This window comes from Delphinus delphis, chromosome 10 (assembly GCF_949987515.2).
Source record: "Delphinus delphis chromosome 10, mDelDel1.2, whole genome shotgun sequence".
Taxonomy (NCBI): domain Eukaryota; kingdom Metazoa; phylum Chordata; class Mammalia; order Artiodactyla; family Delphinidae; genus Delphinus; species Delphinus delphis.
Genome location: NC_082692.2, coordinates 16,263,834 through 16,283,615, shown reverse-complemented (window position 1 = coordinate 16,283,615; position 19,782 = coordinate 16,263,834). Strand labels below are relative to the sequence as shown.

General features: G+C 37.5%; 1 protein-coding gene across 4 annotated transcripts in view; it reads right to left on the bottom strand.

The window, feature by feature from the left end:
- Positions 1–19,782, bottom strand: part of CDKAL1 (CDK5 regulatory subunit associated protein 1 like 1) — a 654,211-nt gene that overhangs the window by 426,793 nt on the left and 207,636 nt on the right. For all 4 annotated transcript variants that reach the window (XM_060023566.1, XM_060023563.1, XM_060023565.1 and 1 more), the window contains one exon: positions 12,656–12,776. In XM_060023566.1, the coding sequence (XP_059879549.1) occupies positions 12,656–12,776 (121 nt within the window). The remainder of the gene's footprint in view (positions 1–12,655; positions 12,777–19,782) is intronic.

Below are 19,782 nucleotides of genomic sequence, written 5' to 3'. Positions count from 1 at the left end.
TTTTTTTCAAAATTTTGTTTGCTTTTATTGTTATTGCTTTGTTTCTTACTTTGCATAAAATTGAGAAGGTAGGAAAATGAAAAAATAAACCTAATAGGAGAAATAAGAATGAGAAAGAAGTTGGAGTAAGCAAACTGGGGTCTTAACAACTCCATTCTCTGGAAGTGAAATCAGGTGTTTAACAGAGTAGGCAGAGACTCAACATTCAAAGGATCAGGGGTTGCCTAAATTCCAGAGTGAGAACAGTATGTGACGGTGGATAATGGAATTCCCAACGGTAATCAATTTACCAAAGAGGCCCCCCAACCTGACTTGTTACTTGTTGTACAAGCCCATTTTCAGCCATCATATATCGTAGGAGTCCTGTTTTATTCATTCTCTGTATTTGTGGTCATTTCTAGGTACATAGCTCTAAGTCTCACACGTATTTTTTTAAAACCTGATGATTATATTCCATGATGATCAAAACAGCGTTATTTACCAGTTAACGAAACTATGCTAGTAATAAAAAACTTATGGGGGCAGTGATAAAACAGGTAAACCTTGTTTCTTTTATTGCACTTAGTAGAGTATCTGATACATACAGATATCTGTAAATGTTTGTTGAATAAATGAGTGAATGACTAAAGAATAAACAAACAAATATGGGAACAAACCAATGAATAAAGTAGACAACCACCAATCTTGACTGGGGATATCTTCCAGTCAGAGGGCTACTGGTCCTAAATAAATAAATCCATTGTACATACCTGTTCTCTCATAAATTTATAGATGTGGGGCGGGGGAGAGAGAGAAACAGAGATGGGGAAAAGGAAGTGAGGGAGGAGGAGAACAGACTAAAAATCTCATTTCAGACAGTTTATGTTTTCCTCAAGAGCAGTAATGGAAAAATAAAAGGTACTTTACAAGGTAGAAAGATCTTCCTAAATCCGTATTATCTCTCACCATTAATATTTATTTTAAGGACAACCTAAAAAGAACCGCAGAAATACACATTACAAATCACAGAGCTATATACATTGTTTAAAAATAGAAAACCAGGATTTTAAAAGATGACCTTGCCTTAAACCCAGTTTCTTTAGTGGATTTACAGAAAAATACACATTCCTCAGGGACTACTTCATCAGATAAAGTAAATGAGGTCTTAACTACATGCACTGCTGCCTTTTTAAAAAGCCAAACAAAACATTCTGCTTTGTCAGGGTTGGCAAAAATAAAACAACTGGTGCTACCATGCTGAGATGTAGCAAAATAAAAGCAAAGTAGTTTCACAAATAAATATGAGATATATATTATTTTTGTACTGAAAAAAACGACAGGCTTTTATCCACAATCACATGTGTGTCCAATTATACTTAAAGTTGGACAACACAAGTATTGGGTTTTTTTTTCCCCTTCCTGATATGGCTGGAAAACAAGTTTTCTTCAAGCAATAGGAAAATTGACAGATGGCAGCTCTTTGGAAACATCCATTCATTCACTCCTATTGTGCCCTTCCAAGTCCACCCTAACTCAAGTACTGACTCCAAGTGCACCCTAACTCAAGAAAACAAAACAAACAAAAAAGACAACCAGACAGGAGGGTACACTTATCAACTATCTGTAAATCTGTATGACTGGGCAGTCCTATCCTTTAAACATCGTAATAGGAAATTCAGATTCCATCCCACTGGATAAACTTAATGCATCTTAAGAGGCATTTGACACAGTACAATATAAGAAAAGAGCAGAAATTCTCCCAACCCACCTACACTTGACGGCCCATGTTTTCCTTTCTCTTTGTAAAATTCTGGGGCCCATAGCATCTTTTTCGGGTTTAGTTGGCTAACCTCTAGATTAGTATCAAACTTTAGCTCTAACTGGCTTTCCTTTCAACTAACTAAACAACCACAGTTCCAACGCAAGGATAGAAAACTGGGCTAGAAGCCAATGAACCTGTGGTTTACTGGAAAAAGAACTGGTTAGATGATGTGGTTTAAGTTACGACTCTGTCACTCACTGCTCTGTGGTCTTAAGCACACTGCAATCTAATTAGGCCCAAGGTCTGCCTTCTGCATAGTTGTGATAGTAATAAACTCGACAGTAATTGTACTGAACACATATTATGCGCCAGACATGGTGTTAATTATTTTAAATGGATGATCTCTTTAAATTCTCACAATACCATAATTATCCCCATTTTATAGATGAGAAAATTGAGATCTACAGAGGGGTTGAATAACTTATACAATATCACACAGCAAATGATAAAATGATAAGGCCAAGTTTGAACCCAGGCAATCTCAAGCTATCTCTTTCTAGCCTTTCTCCTACCATTCCCTAATTCAAAACACACACACACACCCCCGATCCACTCATCATTCTCTGTGTAAGACACTGCCTTTCACAATTCAATACAAAGAGGGGCACCTGCTTAGATTGCCTTTGAACCCACCAATGAGATACACTTTGAGAGACAGCCTCAGTATCTACTGAGCTTCTAGGGAAGCTCCTTTAACTCACCCAAACAATCCATCATGCTCATAAATAACTTTGTTCGCTCCTGTACTACTGTACTTACAATGATATAATTTAATTGTTTTCTGCTTGTTTTACTCTCTCTCCTGCTGGATTCTCAAGGGCAGACACCAAACGAAGGTACCTGTCAATCCTCTGAACAAATGTTCAGCCATGTTTGTTGAATAAATGAATGTCCAGAAACAGGGCTCAATAACAAACATAAAAGACTTTTACATATGAAATAAAATAATAAACTTTCTAAACTATAAAAGCATCTTTAAGTATTTATAACTAATGTACATCCTCACCATACAATCTATGAACTAACCTGAAAAAAGTGTGAACCATTCTACTCGATTAACTTTAAGGCTTCTTTAATGATATGACAAAATTTGAGTACCTTTAAATTTTGATTTTTATCCAAACTCAGTTATTCTACCTTCCTCAAACTAAATAATTTTGTTTATCAGAAAAATGGTAAGCAAGATGCACTCTTTAGTTACAGCAATGGTACATTCTGTAACATACTAGAACTTGAAATGGCTTTTAAAAATCAGCCTTTTCTTTATATATAATTACTAGAAAAGTTATATATTCATTTCAAAGTTTATGTAAAATAATGGTTACATAAAGAAGAATTTACAAAATTTAAGACTAAATCCCCATGCTAATGCTGTCTAAAATTTCTAACTGGGCCACTTACTTAAAGGCATTTATTAAACCTGCATTTCAAAGTTCTGCAACTTAATGATAATTACTTCACAGGTATGAGCCAACAGTGCCATCCACTGTTCTTATGAATGATCTTTTGCCCAAATACAATTTTTAAAATGCACTAAAAATAGGATTACTTTAAAATTTTATTTGCACAATGTTTAAGTGAAAACAGGTATTTGGGGATTTCACTGAAGATATCAAAACAGCTGCAAATTTCAGGACAACTAGCTTTGTGATAAAAGTAAAAATGTAACAAGTCCAAAATTGACATAAATACTTCAATTTCACACATTTAATTGTTTGAGATAAGTTTCACGTCATTCATGGTCCAAATTAACATTTTTCTCTACAAAACAATCATCTATAGCCAGAGAGAAGTAATTGGAATTATACTCCAGCTCAGCCAGAAAATTTTTTCTGCATTTAAGTAACCCTGCTGTTACTGAAATACTAAAATACTTAAGTGAATACTGTGAACAAGACGGTTCTAAAAGCTACAGGAGAGACTAAGATTAACTTTTCTTCATTTATTTGTCAAACATTCACTCAAAACTGAACAAATGAAAGAGGAGATTGAGGAGCTGGCGATGAATCGAATAAACTCCTAACTTTAAATTCTAGTACCATCACCTTTCCGGCCTAAATAGTACAAACGATGCAGAGAAAGGAAAGGGAGAGGGGGTCTTGGAGAATGCTGGTAGAGAACAGGATATAGCAAGATCACAATTGTAAGGAAAACACTTATTAAAATGCCCATAATGTGTCAGGCTACATATACAGCAGGTAGTACATGTTACGAAAGAGATCAGCTCTTAGCAGTTACCCAGTTTATTTGAGTCATGCAGATAGAAAATAACAATGTCTAAGACTCCAAACCCAGAGCACAGAGGTCTCTCCAATGTACCATAAACTCTACTGTCTTCTCCGGAATAGGCTGGTACCACATTCCAGGCTCATTACTAAGAGATAAGCTTCCTGGCCTCCGTAAGCTTACAGAAGATCAAGAATAATAAATGTGTAACAGCAGTTATTTACACATTTTACGGATGTGCCAAAAGAACGGTTACAAACTCTAGATTCAAGTTTCACATGGGCCATGTTAGGACTTCTATAATTTACTTTTGAAAGAACTGAATGTCAAGGGGGTAACATAAAATGTGTGAGTTATTTTAAGCTACAATTTGCTAGTATTTAATTAGAATGGCTACCTTCCAGAGCTTACTGGTATGTTTTAGCTGTCTTTTATCCTTGGTCAACAGCAGAGGCTTTGCAAATTAGCATAATAAGTGACAGAAATAAGTTTTCATTTGTGAAAGTAGTGGTTAACTACTAGACACAAGTGGTTACCTAATAGCATAAAAGATAGTAGAAATGGGATCTCACTGGTGGAATCAGTGACATTCAAGATGAGTTGACTGGCTAAAATATTTGCCAGAAGAGGGTAAAGAATTTTGCAACACCGTAGCTGAGACGAGTGTTTCTCAAACTATCTATAGAGACAGATCAGGATTTTTATTTCCAACCTCTTATAAACCAGTATTTTTGTAAAATACAGTGAAAAGGAATTATAAGACACTGCAGCAACGTTAAATCATCTTAAAAGTTTCTAACATGCTTACTCTCAATTTCTATACTTGTCACAGACCAGTCATCAATAGTTAATAACCTGGCACTGGTCCATGGATCACACTTTGGGTAGCACTGGCTTGGACCATTAAGGATATTATTCTGTCTTGGTCCCTCCTTTACCCTCACTCTAGATATTGGGTAGAGGATTCTGGTTGCTTGAGGCTGACAGTACTGTCTCATCTGGTTCAAGTGAAACTTTCGTGCAAGGTTCGATTTAATCACCCCAAAGAAGAAAGAGGACTTCACAAAGCTTATAAGAACAGGTGGATGGTGCCAGCTTGCTTAATGAACTCTTATTGCAGATTCTGGACTGGGACTTGCTTTCATTATAACCTGACAACTGGGCTGTAGAGAAGCAACTAATCCTCATTGGCAGGTACTACTGTCTATCAAAAAAACTTCTAAGAGTATACATGACAAAACTGACTTACATTAATTTACAGTCATCAGTGCCCAATATATAAAAAAGTGATATTGACCAATAATTTTTAAATAAATGAGTGACTATTAAGTCTGCTGAATTCTTTTTGGAAAATGTTTTATCTTGAGATACTGCCTCTTGGAAAAAGGTGTCAGGACCTAATAGATGTCTCTGAGGATGGCACCGAGGCTGAGGGAGCTTTTCTCAAGAGAGCAGATTCAGGATAGTGCCACGGTTATTACAATCAGGACATGTAAACAGAACAGTACAGTATAACTAGGGAAAAAAAAGAACACTTATTTGTTGACACCATGCTAAGATATAAGAAGTTAATGAATCATTGAATATACTAAACACGTAGTCATTTCAAAGGGATTATAAAATAAAATATCCCAAATTTTATTCTCCAAAAATGTTAAAAAGATTCACCCTAATACAAGTGTGATATTGCATATATTCAACCTTCTAACAGGATCTTTTTGGAAACTTAATTCAAGCTTTATAAGAACACTTCTAATTACAGGTTGGCCAAAAAATTCGTTCGGGTTTTTCCATAAGATGTTACCAAAAACCCGAACGAACTTTTTGACCAACCCAATGAATTTTTTACCACCAAATTTTTTTAATAGAATGTTATTTTCTGAAAGCTGTAATTTAAAGAGTAACATTAAAAGATAGCATTTGAGGCTTATATTTTCCACACGTGTACTGACAATGGCAGTAGTCGTGTTTGATGACAAAGGTCAAGGAGAAGACCTTTTTACTTTGCTGCTGCCACATCTCATAGAGGGGCAGTAAGAGGATACCTGAGTCTCTGACACCGCTTACATTCAGAGGTCGCAGGAGTCACTGCTGTGCACTCTCATGAAGAGTGTCATGCTGGCACCTAAAAGCATTCATTCCCCAGAACGTGGAACAGAACAAGACCCAAATCCTCCCCATACAGGAGCTGCAATTAACTGTGTTTACAGCTGGATTTTTTGGATTATTTCAGTCAATGTTAGTTACCTGTTGACTTGGGAAATGTTTATCTTTGTATATGTCATAATATCTAATACCATACCTGGTAATGTGGTAAGCACATAATCATTATATTTTCAAATGCATTGTGATTATATGTAGTTAATAATTACTTCATGTTTTAATCATTAGAACCAGAAAGATAGCAAAATGTTATTAGTAATGATCCTACTTCACTTCTATGAGAGAAATTTGCATTCTTTCTCTTTCATTCATTCATTCACCTATATATCTAGCCCTGGAATAGGGACTGATAAATTCCGGACATTATAGAAAAAAAGTTGAAATATCTTAGTTTGTTTTCCAAAAGCTAAGATGTCACAGGGGGAAAAGTAACAGATACGTTAAAAAACTGTAATAAATTCAAGTATGTAATCTCAAAGAAAATTAGATTCCCCTTAAAGGTTCCCATATACCATCATTTTATGTCTGGCAGATGGCAAACAACAAGAAAGATGATAAATTTTAAAAGTGAAAGTATCAGTAAAATATTACAGGGTCAGATGGTATTTTCTAAGATGTGTTTAGCCCTAGGGAGGATTACCCCTTCAAACTAGGGATAATCTGATAGTAGTATCTAAAATATGATATACTTTATATCAGAACTGCTGAGTAGCACCCAACTCTTGGCTTTGGAAGAATGAAAATTGCCAAGGGATTGTCAAGATGATGACTTTGATAGTGAGCGAGACAGCAAAATGAAGCAGAGGTTTTCTTTATGGCCCATTTTCTGATTTTTAACTTTTTGTCCCCTGTATTTCCTTCTGTCTCCACACTCCATTCTTACTACTAGAAAAAAAATAAGGCAATCACACAAATGGGGTCCCCTGACAAAACCTGAGCTTTTCAACCTCAGCTCACTTCTTCCTTTTATGCACATATTGACTCCCTATTATACTGACCATGGCACCTGGTTGATACTTTTCTACATAAATATCCACAGATTTCCTACTCTGTTGTGCATCAGGACCATGACCTCACTCCACGAATTTCATGAAAAAAAATGGAACACTCTGGCATGACTCTTCAAATTTCATATATTTACCCCAGAAACAAGATTATTTCTGGCCAAATTTTTAATTAGAATCTCAGATTAGACAGAGCTTCCAGTTTATAGAAAATCTGTAGTGTAGAATATCAGCTGAACACCACCACCAAAGGGAGGAAATCGGAGAAGAAGAAAACTGACAAACCTTGGAAGGAGGGGGGATTCTGATCGAGAACTGGCTGTATCTCAAGTCAATGGAATCAAAAAGAGACCACAGTATATTAACCAAAACATAAAGGGACAGGACACTGAACCCTCCACCCTCCATTTTGCCTGACAGCATGGAGGAACTGAGCACCTTTCTCTAAATTAAATCAGTGAAGACCTTTAAGAAAAATGAACTGATAAGTTCTACACTTAAACTTACATCCTTTACTCTTATGTCTGAGGAAGCATGAAGGGGTCTTTCTCTCCAACACTTACCTTTCTAACTATGTTCACAACTGTTCCTGTTTAAACAGTTTCTCCTGTCAATATATTTCTAATCCTTACCCCTCTGCCTCTAAACAAGCTCAGATAGAAATATCCTTGTATTCTAAAGACCACATCTCTCACTTTATAGCAGAACTCCTCCAAAGAGCAGTCCTCCTGTAGCAAGGCCTACTAATTTCTAACGTGGTTTGCAAATTTCCGGCTCTTTCGAAAATGATTCACCTAACCTGGCATTACTTCTCCTCAAGGGATCAGAAGTAATTGATAGTTAGACACTTCTTTTCATAAAACCTTCGCCACTGACTTGTTTTATTTCATAGATAATTCCTCTCTCTCCTCTTATTTCCTATATACAAGCACTGACCATTCACCTTCACTGACCTCAACTCTCACCCCTCCAACTAAGGCTTCTTTTCAGCCTTGTATTTCTATCTCCAACCACTCTTTGGAACTTCCAAATCCATGGTTACAAATAAATCCACTGGAGAATGCCAAAGCCCATCTTCTTAACTATTACACAGTACTGCCACCCTTGCTTTTCCTTCCCAAAACTACCACCCAGGCTCTCATTCCTTCCTGGCTTGGTTGCTATAGGAACCATAAGCAAGAAATGTGGGTGGCCTATAGATGCTGAAATTTCATTTCAAATGTCACTATAATGCAAAGATTGTTCTGTTCCCACACTTGATATGATCCCTTGCTCCTGTGAACCCACAGAAGTGTCTGACGGGCGCAAGAGATAAGCCTCAGTCTCAGTCCCCTACTAGCTGCACGACAAGGTGAAGTCACCTAACCGCTCTGTAACTTAGTTTCCTCATCTACTGAAAAATCTCACAAGGCTGTTGTGAGGACGAAATACAGGAAAAAATACACATTTCACAGAATTCTGTCTGGCCCACATTAAGCACTCAATATACATTAGCAATGATTAACTTCATTCTCTCCTGCATTTCAGTCATGTCCATACAGCTCTCATCATCCTACTAGACAAACATGTGCCTATTCATGTCTACAGGGAGTCCTTACCCCATAAGGGACAGTCTAGAAATAAGAGTGATATTGGACAAGGGGCAGCTAACCTCAGAAAGCTCACCTCAAAAAAAAAAGAATGTTGTAAATTGAGACAAGGAACCGAGTAGACCAAATTTTTATATGCAATACAGCAAACATAAGAAGGATGAATAACTGAACATAAAATTGAGAGTATGGAAAGAAAAAATAAATGTTATTTAAGAACTAAAGATACTCTTGGGCTTCCCTGGTGGTGCAGTGGTTGAGGGTTCGCCCGCCGATGTGGGGGACACGGGTTCGTGCCCCGGTCCGGGGGGATCCCACATGCCGTGGAGAGGCTGGGCCCGTGGGCCGTGGCCGCTGGGCCTGAGCGTCCAGAGCCTGTGCTCCGCGGCGGGAGAGGCCACAACAGTGAGAGGCCCGCGTACCGCAAAAAAAAAAAAAGAACTAAAGGTACTCTTATTATACACAATGTGATCAAACAAGTAGTGGTCTCAGCTCATCCACAATCTAGCATGATATGAAATTTTCAACTTCTTCCTTGGCTAAAGCAACTAATATACTCCTTTTACATTTTAAGTTAGAAATGTAACAAAGCATAACAACTCTGTAGAGTTTAATAGTAACTTTGCTAAATTACCAATACATGTAATAAAACTTGCTGAAAATGGGGTCCTTTCCCTAACTGATGGATAGAAAATTTATATGAAACATATATCCATATTTAATTTCAAAGCCATAAAACTTTGAAAAGTGTAAGATTTTGATGACAATTTTTGCCTGAAAGAAGTAATTATCCGTACAACTCTTTTAAAACATTTAAATGTAAATGAAAAAAAGCAATGAGCTCTACTGGAGGTAAAAAAAATAAAATTCAAGGTAAAGATGTTAAGAGTGATACTGTCGACAAACACTCATGGAGAGACTTTCATCCGAGAACAAGTGATAAGGCTCCAACAGATTCAGGAAAATGATTAGTCGTCAGAGAAGTTCAGAGACTCTTATCGCAACGAGTGACAGCACAGATTAATGCTCTCAACAGCAAAAGAATGTTTGCTAATTTATTTACTAAGAGGCAATGCTATACTGTAATATGAGAGATGTGAGAGGATGAGAAAGTGAAAGGAAATACCCAGTGAGCTTTAAAAAAGTCTATAGCCTCACTATAAGAAACACTAAATCCAAGAGAAGAAAAATTCAAATTATAAATATATGAAAAATTTTAACTTAATGCTATTTAAAATGGCTACCTAAGGGAAATTTTGAAAAATAGACGGCGAAATAAATTAGTAGTGGCTTGAAAATACAACATTGATTCAGCATTTATTGAGTGCTCACTTTGTCCTGGACCCTCAAGTCAGAGATAATAACAGTGATGACTGAAATACTTTCTGAACTCACGAAGCTCATAACTAAGTAGAAAACATAAATTATGCATCCTGAGAAGTGCCACAATCAAGGTAAACAGGGAATGTTGTAGACGCACAACGGAAAGATGGAGGTATTTAGCCTGGTCAGGAGGGGAGGGACAAGCAGCCACCCAAAGAAAGGGGCACACAAGTGCGTACCGCAGCATTACCCACGAGTAAGTGGAGAAATGGTAAGACACGCCAGGGGATCCTTACAGCACACAGACAGGCCTGGAGTCGAGAGAGAGAAGGACCTTGAGGCTGAGAATGTCAAGTAGTTCAGTGAGACTGAATACTGGAGTGTGAGGTGGGGAGTGACAGAATGGAGAAGTACGGAGACTAAAAATATAAAGTATCTTTGAAAACAAACAGTTAAAATCGACACTCAGCAGGTCACAAGTAGCTACAAAGTCACCTTGATCCTAAGATAACAGATTCTAATACAAAAGGGTTTGACAGGCCCTAAAATAATAACATACTTAAAGGAATGTGCCAGTCAAAAAGGAGTTGATCAGTCCTGTGTTTTTTTTAAAAAATGAGACTATCAGAAACATTTAGACTTTGCCCCTCTAAAGACATTGTTTAGGAGAAAGTGCACTTAGCCAAACTCCAAGTATTACTGAGCAAGTAGCAAGGCAATTTGTACTGCAACAAGAAATTAACATGACCCCATTCAACTTTCTAATTATAGAACTCAATTATTCATTCATAAGTGAACAATTACTAAATCCCTACTGTGTACATACTTCTGTGTACTAAGGATACAATGATAAAAAAGAAAGTCAATTCCCTACCTTCATGGAGCTTATTACATGCCAGTGAGGGGAGACAGTTACAACATAGATGGACATATGTCTATTTCAATACCGAGAAATGTTACAAAGGAAAATAAGGCAAATATGGAGGAAAGGAAATGTAGGTATGCTGAAATTTTAATAGGAATTTGAATTCAGGCGTCAAAAACAACAGCAGCAGCAATGCAGGATGTGAAGGAAGGTGAAGAGTGACTGAGACAGAGGCAACAGCAAACAGCCTTACACCCATAACTTGGCTCAGGCTCCAGAGAATATATCAGATTCTCCGGTCAATGCGACAGCTATGCTTCTGACTGTTAAATTCTGACTTAGTCGCTAGTAGTCTCTGAGCTTGATGAGTCCAGGTTTATGAATCTTCCACACTGAAGGCCAGACACTGGTCCTGGACAAGTTCACGAAGTCAACTGAAAGTCCCCAAGGGCTTTTAGGGAAAAGCCAAATGTCTTCTTCAACAGTCCCTGGTCTTTGGCAGCAGTGGGGAGGATGAATCAGAGGTGGATGATAAGGCAAGAGAAAAGACAACCAGTGACAACACAGCTGCAACAGTGCAGGAGGAAAGGACAGCACTGGCTTGGAGAGAGGTAGAAAGATGCTGGAGCAGGAAAGATAAGTTCACCCGTTCTCAGTGGGAAAGATCATGAAGAAAGCAAAGGGCAGAAGGAGGACAATTTTTAAAAAGAGAGAAGGAAGATTAAAAATTTAAAAGTAGCAGAAGGCTTAAATCTGTGGGAAATGTGAGGCAGCTGCATGAATGGAGGGACTTTCATGAGGTTTGAATTTAAATTTATTACCAGACTGTGATAATATAAAGTGGGAAATAAGTAACTTTCTCAAATGGAGTCACTATTTAAAAGAACCAAATTCAACAAATGCAAATAAAACCAAGTATGACTGATTATACCAGGAGTTATAATCAGGCAGAACTTCAGACCAACATGGCAATTAAAGAGTACTTCATATTCAGTCACGATGTTTATCTTCAGTTTAAGGCTCATAAAAGTAACATTTAAAAATATTCATTTCAGATAGTTAATAATCAAAATATGGTTAGGATCTTGGGCAATATTTACTATAATGCTATTGAAAAAATTAGTCAAAGATGATGGGTGTATTAACCATTTCACAGAATGAAATACTCTTCTTGGGCTTCCCTGGCGGCACAGTGGTTGAGAGTCCGCCTGCCGATGCGGGGGACACGGGTTCGTGCCCCGGTCCGGGAAGATCCCACATGCCGTGGAGAGGCTGGGCCCATGAGCCATGGCCACTAAGCCTGCACGTCCGGAGCCTGTGCTCCGCAACGAGAGAGGCCACAGAGTGGCCCGCGTACCGCAAAAAAAAAAAAAAAAAAAGAAGAAGAAGTAATACTCTTCTTGAAAAGATTTTAACCAAGGGCAGAGCTGGAAAACAAAATCCACGTTTATTACCAAAAAGAAGTTAGAGTAATGTTAATCAAAGAAAAAAACACTTGCTGCATATATAAATGCAACTGCATACAGGGAACATCTTAGAGGGAACGATATTCATGTCTGATTTTTTTAAAAATTCATTTTTGATTTTTCTTTCCCAAGGAAATGTTCAACTACTTTTCTGTGTCATATAGCCAGGAAAATTCATGGAGTATATTGAATATTTTATGAGTTAGAGAAAAGCTTACCCAGTGTTGATGGAAATGATTTCTATCAGTGGATTCTTCCTAATCTTTGGCAAATCCAGTCGTGCTCCCCCCAACCGTTTTCCATTATCCTTTTTCTGACCCAACAGTCTCACAGAGTGACCTTCAAATAAAGCACAGAAAACACGTTAGCATGAGTCATACAACTTCACTTTAATTTACTGCTTTCAACAAATGTGTTAATATTTGCATTTAACTTTTTCTTTTATGAAAACAAATAAAAACAACCTGGAGAAGATATGATCACTGAACCTAAGAAATACTACCAAAGGGAAAGGCAGCGGTGTTCAAGTCCTACAGTCAAAAGTGCTTTGCTTAGAATATCTGCACATTAATACTGCACAGATGAGAGAAACAGAAATATCCTCAGAGTGTCATTCCACAGGTACGAATGGCCCCTAACATAGACCAGATATGTAAATATATGAAGCAGGAAGGGTTCACTTGGGCACTGGCCCTGCAGGCCAAGTGCAAAAGCAGATCATCTGCTCAAAGCAAACTGTAAATCAAAGAAGTAAAGAATTAAAAAGTTGAGATAAAATGACACTCTAGGGGGGCTTTGCTTGGTGGCACAGTGGTTGAGAGTCCGCCTGCCGATGCAGGGGACACGGGTTCGTGTCCTGGTCCGGGAAGATCCCACATGCTGCGGAGCGGCTGGGCCCGTGAGCCATGGCCGCTGAGCCTGTGCGTCCGGAGCCTGTGCTCCGCGACGGGAGAGGCCACAACAGTGAGAGGCCCGCGTACCGCAAAAAAAAAAAAGACACTCTAGGGTTGGATTTTTTAAGAACAAACAAAAGCTTTTAACCTTATTTTTTTTAAAACGTTACAAAAGAATCAGAACACTTCTAAGACCCATTAAAATGTTGAATTAATTGTAGTTACAGAAAAGTTGGAAGAATAGAATAATTCCCATCTCCTTGATATTCACTAAATATTATTTTCCATTTATCATATTTATCATTTCCTCTATATACATATTATTTTTTATAACTTTACTGAAGTACATCCTGTAAAACTCACCCATTGTAAGTACACAATTCAATGATTTTAAATAAACTTATACAGTTGTACAATCATCACAACCCATTTTTAGAACATTTCCATCACCCCCAAAACTCTCTCAAGCTTATTTATAGTCTATCCATGCTCCCATACCAAATATATTACATTTTGCTAATCTATCAACCAGCTGATGAACATTTGGACTGTTCCCAATTAACACCTTTTATAATAATGCTTCCATGAATATCTGAATACAGATCTTCATGCGGACATATGTGTTCACCTCTCTTAGACAGATTCCTAGGAAAAGAATTGTGGGTTATGTCATAAATTTATATTCACTTTTATAAGAAATAACTTTTCCAAAGAAGTGCTCCCATTTTATATCCCACCAGCAATGTATGAGGGTTTGACTTTCTCCATATCACCAAGACCTCACTCATACTGTAACTTCTGACAACAGCTATTCTAGTGGGCATGCAGTGGTATATTATTGTGCTTTGAATGAATAATATGCATTCCATAATGACTAACGATATTGAGCACCTTTTCGTGTGATTAGCCAATTGTATTCCCATTTGGTAAAATGTTGTCATGGTTAATTTTTACGCGTCAACTTGCCTGGGCCACAGGGTGCCCAGACATTTAGCCAAACATTATTTTGGGTGTGTCTGTGAGGGTATTTCTGGATGAGACTGACATTTCAATCAGTAGACTGAGTAAAGCACACTGCTCTCTCTAACACTGGTGGGCATTATCCAATTAATCAAAGACCTGAATAGAACAAAAATGCTGAGTAAGAGGGAATTAACCCCTCCTGTCTGACTACTGAGCTGAGTAACTGGTCTTTTCCAGTCTTCAGACTCAAGACCAAAATATCAGCTCTTCTTGGGTCTCGCACCTGCCCAGTTGCCAGCTGTAACTTACACCAACAACTCTCCTGATTCGCAGACCTTTGGACCTGGACTGGAACTACACATCAGCTCTCTACAGTCTTCACCTTGCCGACTACAGACATTGGGAATTTTCAGCCTCCTTAATGGTGGGAGCCAATACCTTATGATACACACACACACACACACACACACGCGCGCACACACACACACACACACACACACACCCTATTGGTTCTCTTTCTCTGAAGAACCCTCACTAATATAAATGTCTATTCCAGTATTTTGTCAATATTTTAGTTATAGCATTTGTCTTATTGAATTATAAGAATTCTTTTCATATTCTGGTTATATGACCTTTATGAGATATATAATTTTTAAATATTTTCTCTCAGTCTGTAGCTTATAGTTTCACTTTTACAATGGCATCTTTTGAAAATTAAAGTTTTTTTTAATATAATGAAGTTCAACTTATCAATATTTTATTTTACAGCTCATGCTCTGGGTGTCATATCTCTGCCTAGCCCAAGAGCACAAAGATTTCTCCTACATTTTCTTCCACAAGTTTTTTTTTTTTTAACGTCTTTATTGGGGTATAATTGCTTTACAATGGTGTGTTAGTTTCTGCTTTATAACAAAGTGAATCAGTTATACATATACATATGTTCCCATATGTCTTCCCTCTTGCGTCTCCCTCCCTCCCACCCTCCCTATCCCACCCCTCCAGGCTGTCACAAAGCACCGAGCCAATATCCCTGTGCCATGCGGCTGCTTCCCACTAGCTATCTACCTTACATTTGTTAGTGTGTATATGTCCATGACTCTCTCTCGCCCTGTCACAGCTCACCCTTCCCCCTCCCCATATCCTCAAGTCCGTTCTCCAGTAGGTCTGCGTCTTTATTCCTGTCTTACCCCTAGGTTCTTCATGACATTTTTTTTTTCTTCTTAAATTCCATATATATGTGTTAGCATACGGTATTTGTCTTTTTCTTTCTGACTTACTTCACTCTGTATGACAGGCTCTAGGTCTATCCACCTCATTACAAATAGCTCAATTTCCTTCTTCCACAAGTTTTATCGTTTTCACTCTTATAATTAGGTCTAGGATACACTGTGTTACTTTTTGTGTATAATAAAGGTCTAAGTTTATTTTTGCACATGGATAGTCAACTGTCCCAGAATCATTTCTTTTCCTTCTTTCTCCTTTGTGCCACTGCCATCACACATATTAACATATACAGTTGTATAAACCCTAAAATACAGTGCTACAATTGTTGTTTTATACAGTTGTATGTTTTTTTAAAGAAAAATGTGAAAAAAATATATTTATAAAGTACTATATATTTACTCACATAATTACCACTTCTAGCACTCTTCATTTCCTCCTGGGGATTTCCATTTGGTACCACTTTCTGCCTGAAAAATTGTCTTCAGTATTTCTTGTAAATCAAGTCTGCTAGCAGAAACTTTTTTATTTGGAAATGTCTTTATTTCGCTTCATTTGTGAAGGATACTTTTGCTGGATATATCAACAGAATTCTTAGTTGACAGTTTTGTTCCTTGAGCACTGAATATATCACTCCACTGTCTTTGACCTATAGTGCTTCTGGTGAGAAGTCGACTATTAATCTTGTTGTTCTCTGGTACACAGTATGTCATTTCTCTCTTACGCTGTCAAGATTTTCCCTCTCTTTCTACAATGACTACGATGTGTATAGGTATGGATATCTGGGACTTCTCTACATGGAATTCATTTAGCTTTTTGGATCCGAAAGTAATGGTTTTCATAAAATTTGCGAAGTTTTCATCCAGTACGGTTTAAAACTACTGTTGTTGCTGTTGCTGTTTTTTACTGTATCCTTTTCTTTTGTGATTCCCATGACACATTTTTTGGTGTGCCAGATGTTGTCCCAATGGTCTCTGAGGACCTTTTCATTTTTCCTCTTTTATTCTATCCAAATCAGATCATTTCCCTTGGTCTATCCACAGATTTTTTTCTTCGGCCATCTCAAATCTGCAGTTGAGCCCCTCTAATGAATGTTTTCATTTCAGCTACTGTACTTTTCAACTCCAGATTTCCTATTGGTTCTCTTTTATAATTCCTATCATTTTGTGATTCTGTACTCAAGTCACCGTCATCATCCTTTTCTTAAATGCTTTTCACATCGTTTCACTTAGTTCTTTCAAGTCTTTGCTAAATCCAACACTTCTGGCCGCTCAACGACAGTCGATACTGACTGCTTTTTTCCCGCTTGAACGTGTGGTTATACTTGGTTTCTTTGTATGTATCATAATATTTTGTTAAATACTAGAAATTTTAGCTAATATATTGTAGCAACTCTCAATTCATATTAATCACCCGAAGTGTAGTCTATGAAGTTTATGTCTCCACAACGAATGGTCATTAATCTCCTTTCTTAGCTTTTTTGGCTTTCTTCCCTCCAAAGCGTCACTTCCCAGCAGTCGATTCTGTATCTGCATAGCAAAGCTAAGTCAAGGACTGGTCACGTATATGCCCAAACACCTTAAACCAGTAAGATTCCTAGCGAGGTGCTGATTGATCTGTGTATGAGACGAGAGCATTCAAACTTAGGGCCATTTTCAAGCCTGCCCCACCTTTTACTTTCTCCTGGGCTTTCCTGGGTCCTCTCCCACCTTCTCACGATGTGCATACAAGCTCCAGCCAACAGATAAGTGTAGGCAGCTTGGGCCCACTCTGGTCCCTGTTGTGCATGTGCACAACGTCCAATCAACTTACAGTTTGCGAAGACTTACCAAGCATCCTCTCTCTGTCTCACCTCCCAGAAGTCTCTACTAAATCCATGGCTAGTCTGTCTGTCTACCACTCCTGCCAAACAGGCCTAGAACTTCAGGTGTGTAGAGCCAGAGACACCCCATCCCCTAACCCCCCGCCCCCCGTCATGTGCCATAAACATCTTCACTTTCCCAAACAGTCCTCCAAGTCAACTGAGCCTTCTTGGGAGTGGCAATGAAGCTGCTGGTTTTTACAGCCTGCCCTGCCCTGGTTGAACAACCTTGCCCATAGAGCTGAGGAAGGAAAACGGCAGGAGCACCAGGCACAAACACCACAGACTCACACTGTTCTGACCCAAAGCTCAGTTGTTTGCACAAACACTTCCCAGCTTGCTGCCTGCTTTTACTCACTTTCCAGAACGCAAGAATGGCTTCTTTCTGACCATGTGTCCAGCTTTGTTGTTGCTTGTGGGGAGATCTGTTGACCTTCTCAGGCAGTCGTGCCACAAGCTAATCAAAGCCCACTTTTTAGAAGCAGTTATTTAAAATAACTTCAAATACGTAATTAGTACAGATATAAGATTCTAAGCAATTATATGTATGTTTCATCACCCCTCATTTCAGAAAGATATACTGCTTAAACATCTCCTGTACAGACAGCTTTTCAGGACCAGAAGTAATAAAACCATCAGTCATGGCCTTTTTTGTACTAATCGCTTTAATAAGAAACATTAAGTACTTCATTCATTCTGAAAATTCTTGCTCTGATGGAGAAACACAGTTAGACTCAAGCATTTGGCATACCAGATTTCACAGATTTTCAAGATAAGTTGAACTCTTCAATCACAAGTCCAGTTAATGAAGAGGTGAGCAAGATTGGCATGATAACATAATAGTTCTCTGAGAGATGCCAAAAGTTCAATAATGACTACGCAAAGGCATGCTATTTTCATACTAGCCTGAGACAAATTTCATTATATCCTGCTGAGACTTCAGCAATATGAGCCTGTACTAATAACATTTGATAAATTATTCATCTCCAACTATCTACATGCAAATAAAGGAACATATCCTGCCTGATGATATAATGAGTTATTTTCCAATCCAATGATTCATTAAAGAGTGGCAGACCTAGCGACAGTCTGTTTTTCTTTTAATTGAAAAATATACCACACTAAAAACAAAGTAGGAAATAACATAAAAGTCCCTCATTATATCTGGTCAAAGATGAAAGAAAGGAAATTCAACCACATAATGACTATTTTTTAAAAAAACAGACTAGCAGAATAGAACTTTTATACTTGTTATACCATCTTTTTAAAAAATCCTTTTGCAAACAGAATTGCTATTTCAAAGTAACTCCTTAAATCTATAGACCACAGAATAAAAACATATACTACAAATCAATACCCATTATATGTGCAGTTATCAATATTATTACCCTCTAAAACAAACTGAAATTTGACAGAATAAATAATAAAACTGAAGGAGATGTCTTAAAGAAGGTGTATCTGTGGGACGAAAAGGAAAGGAAACAAGGACTCAGGAACAGGGAAACATGCTGAAGGAATAAAAATGTGAAAGGTAAAAAGGAAACTTTTGGAGCAAATTTATACTGAAAATGAACATGCTATACTTATGAAGGGACCAAGCCGTAAGGACCACCATTAGACACTCACACACTGCTTCTCTATACAATCCCTTCTGATTAGTCACTGATGCCTAGCACTGTGAAAGAAAAAGAACACTGCTCAATGAGTACCAATTTATTTTGTGACTACTGCGGATTTCATCACCCTTTGTGGCTAGACTGAAGAGAAGGAGAGGAAGAAAAGAAATCAGGACAACAGAGTTTGAAAGAAAAGGAGAGTGAAAATATTGGTTTTTACATCATTTCAATCACACATAATAAGAAATTAAAGGAGGAAATATTAATAGGAACAGATGGGAACAATGATGCTCAGTGTGACCAGATAAACTGATAATAACATGAGACCACTGAGGAGACAGGGATAAAGATGTAAGTTATTAAAATAGAAATATGCAATTTTAATCCAAGGATGAAAAACGAAGACTGCCTTATATGTAGAATGGGACATACTCGAATGTTCTATTTCCAAGATTTTATCTTTCCCATTTTCAATGTAAATTCACATTTCATCTCCTCTAAATAATGGTCAAATATGTCTCAGTGGGCTTATTAACCATCTTTAATAAACATCTCTCTAAGTTGTTACTTACAAGTGTCACATAAAATTCAGTCCTGTTAAACCAAATTTAATTTTAAGCCCGAGGCTTTCAGCAGTTATTTATAAATCAGCTACAAAACCCTGATTCTGTGCTCGTTTTTACATTTGATCTAATCCAGTAAAGAATGTTACTAAACTATTTTTTTAGCTAAAATTATTATATATTACAAAGTATTGAACCAAAAGCTAGTTTGTTTTATATAATTCACTA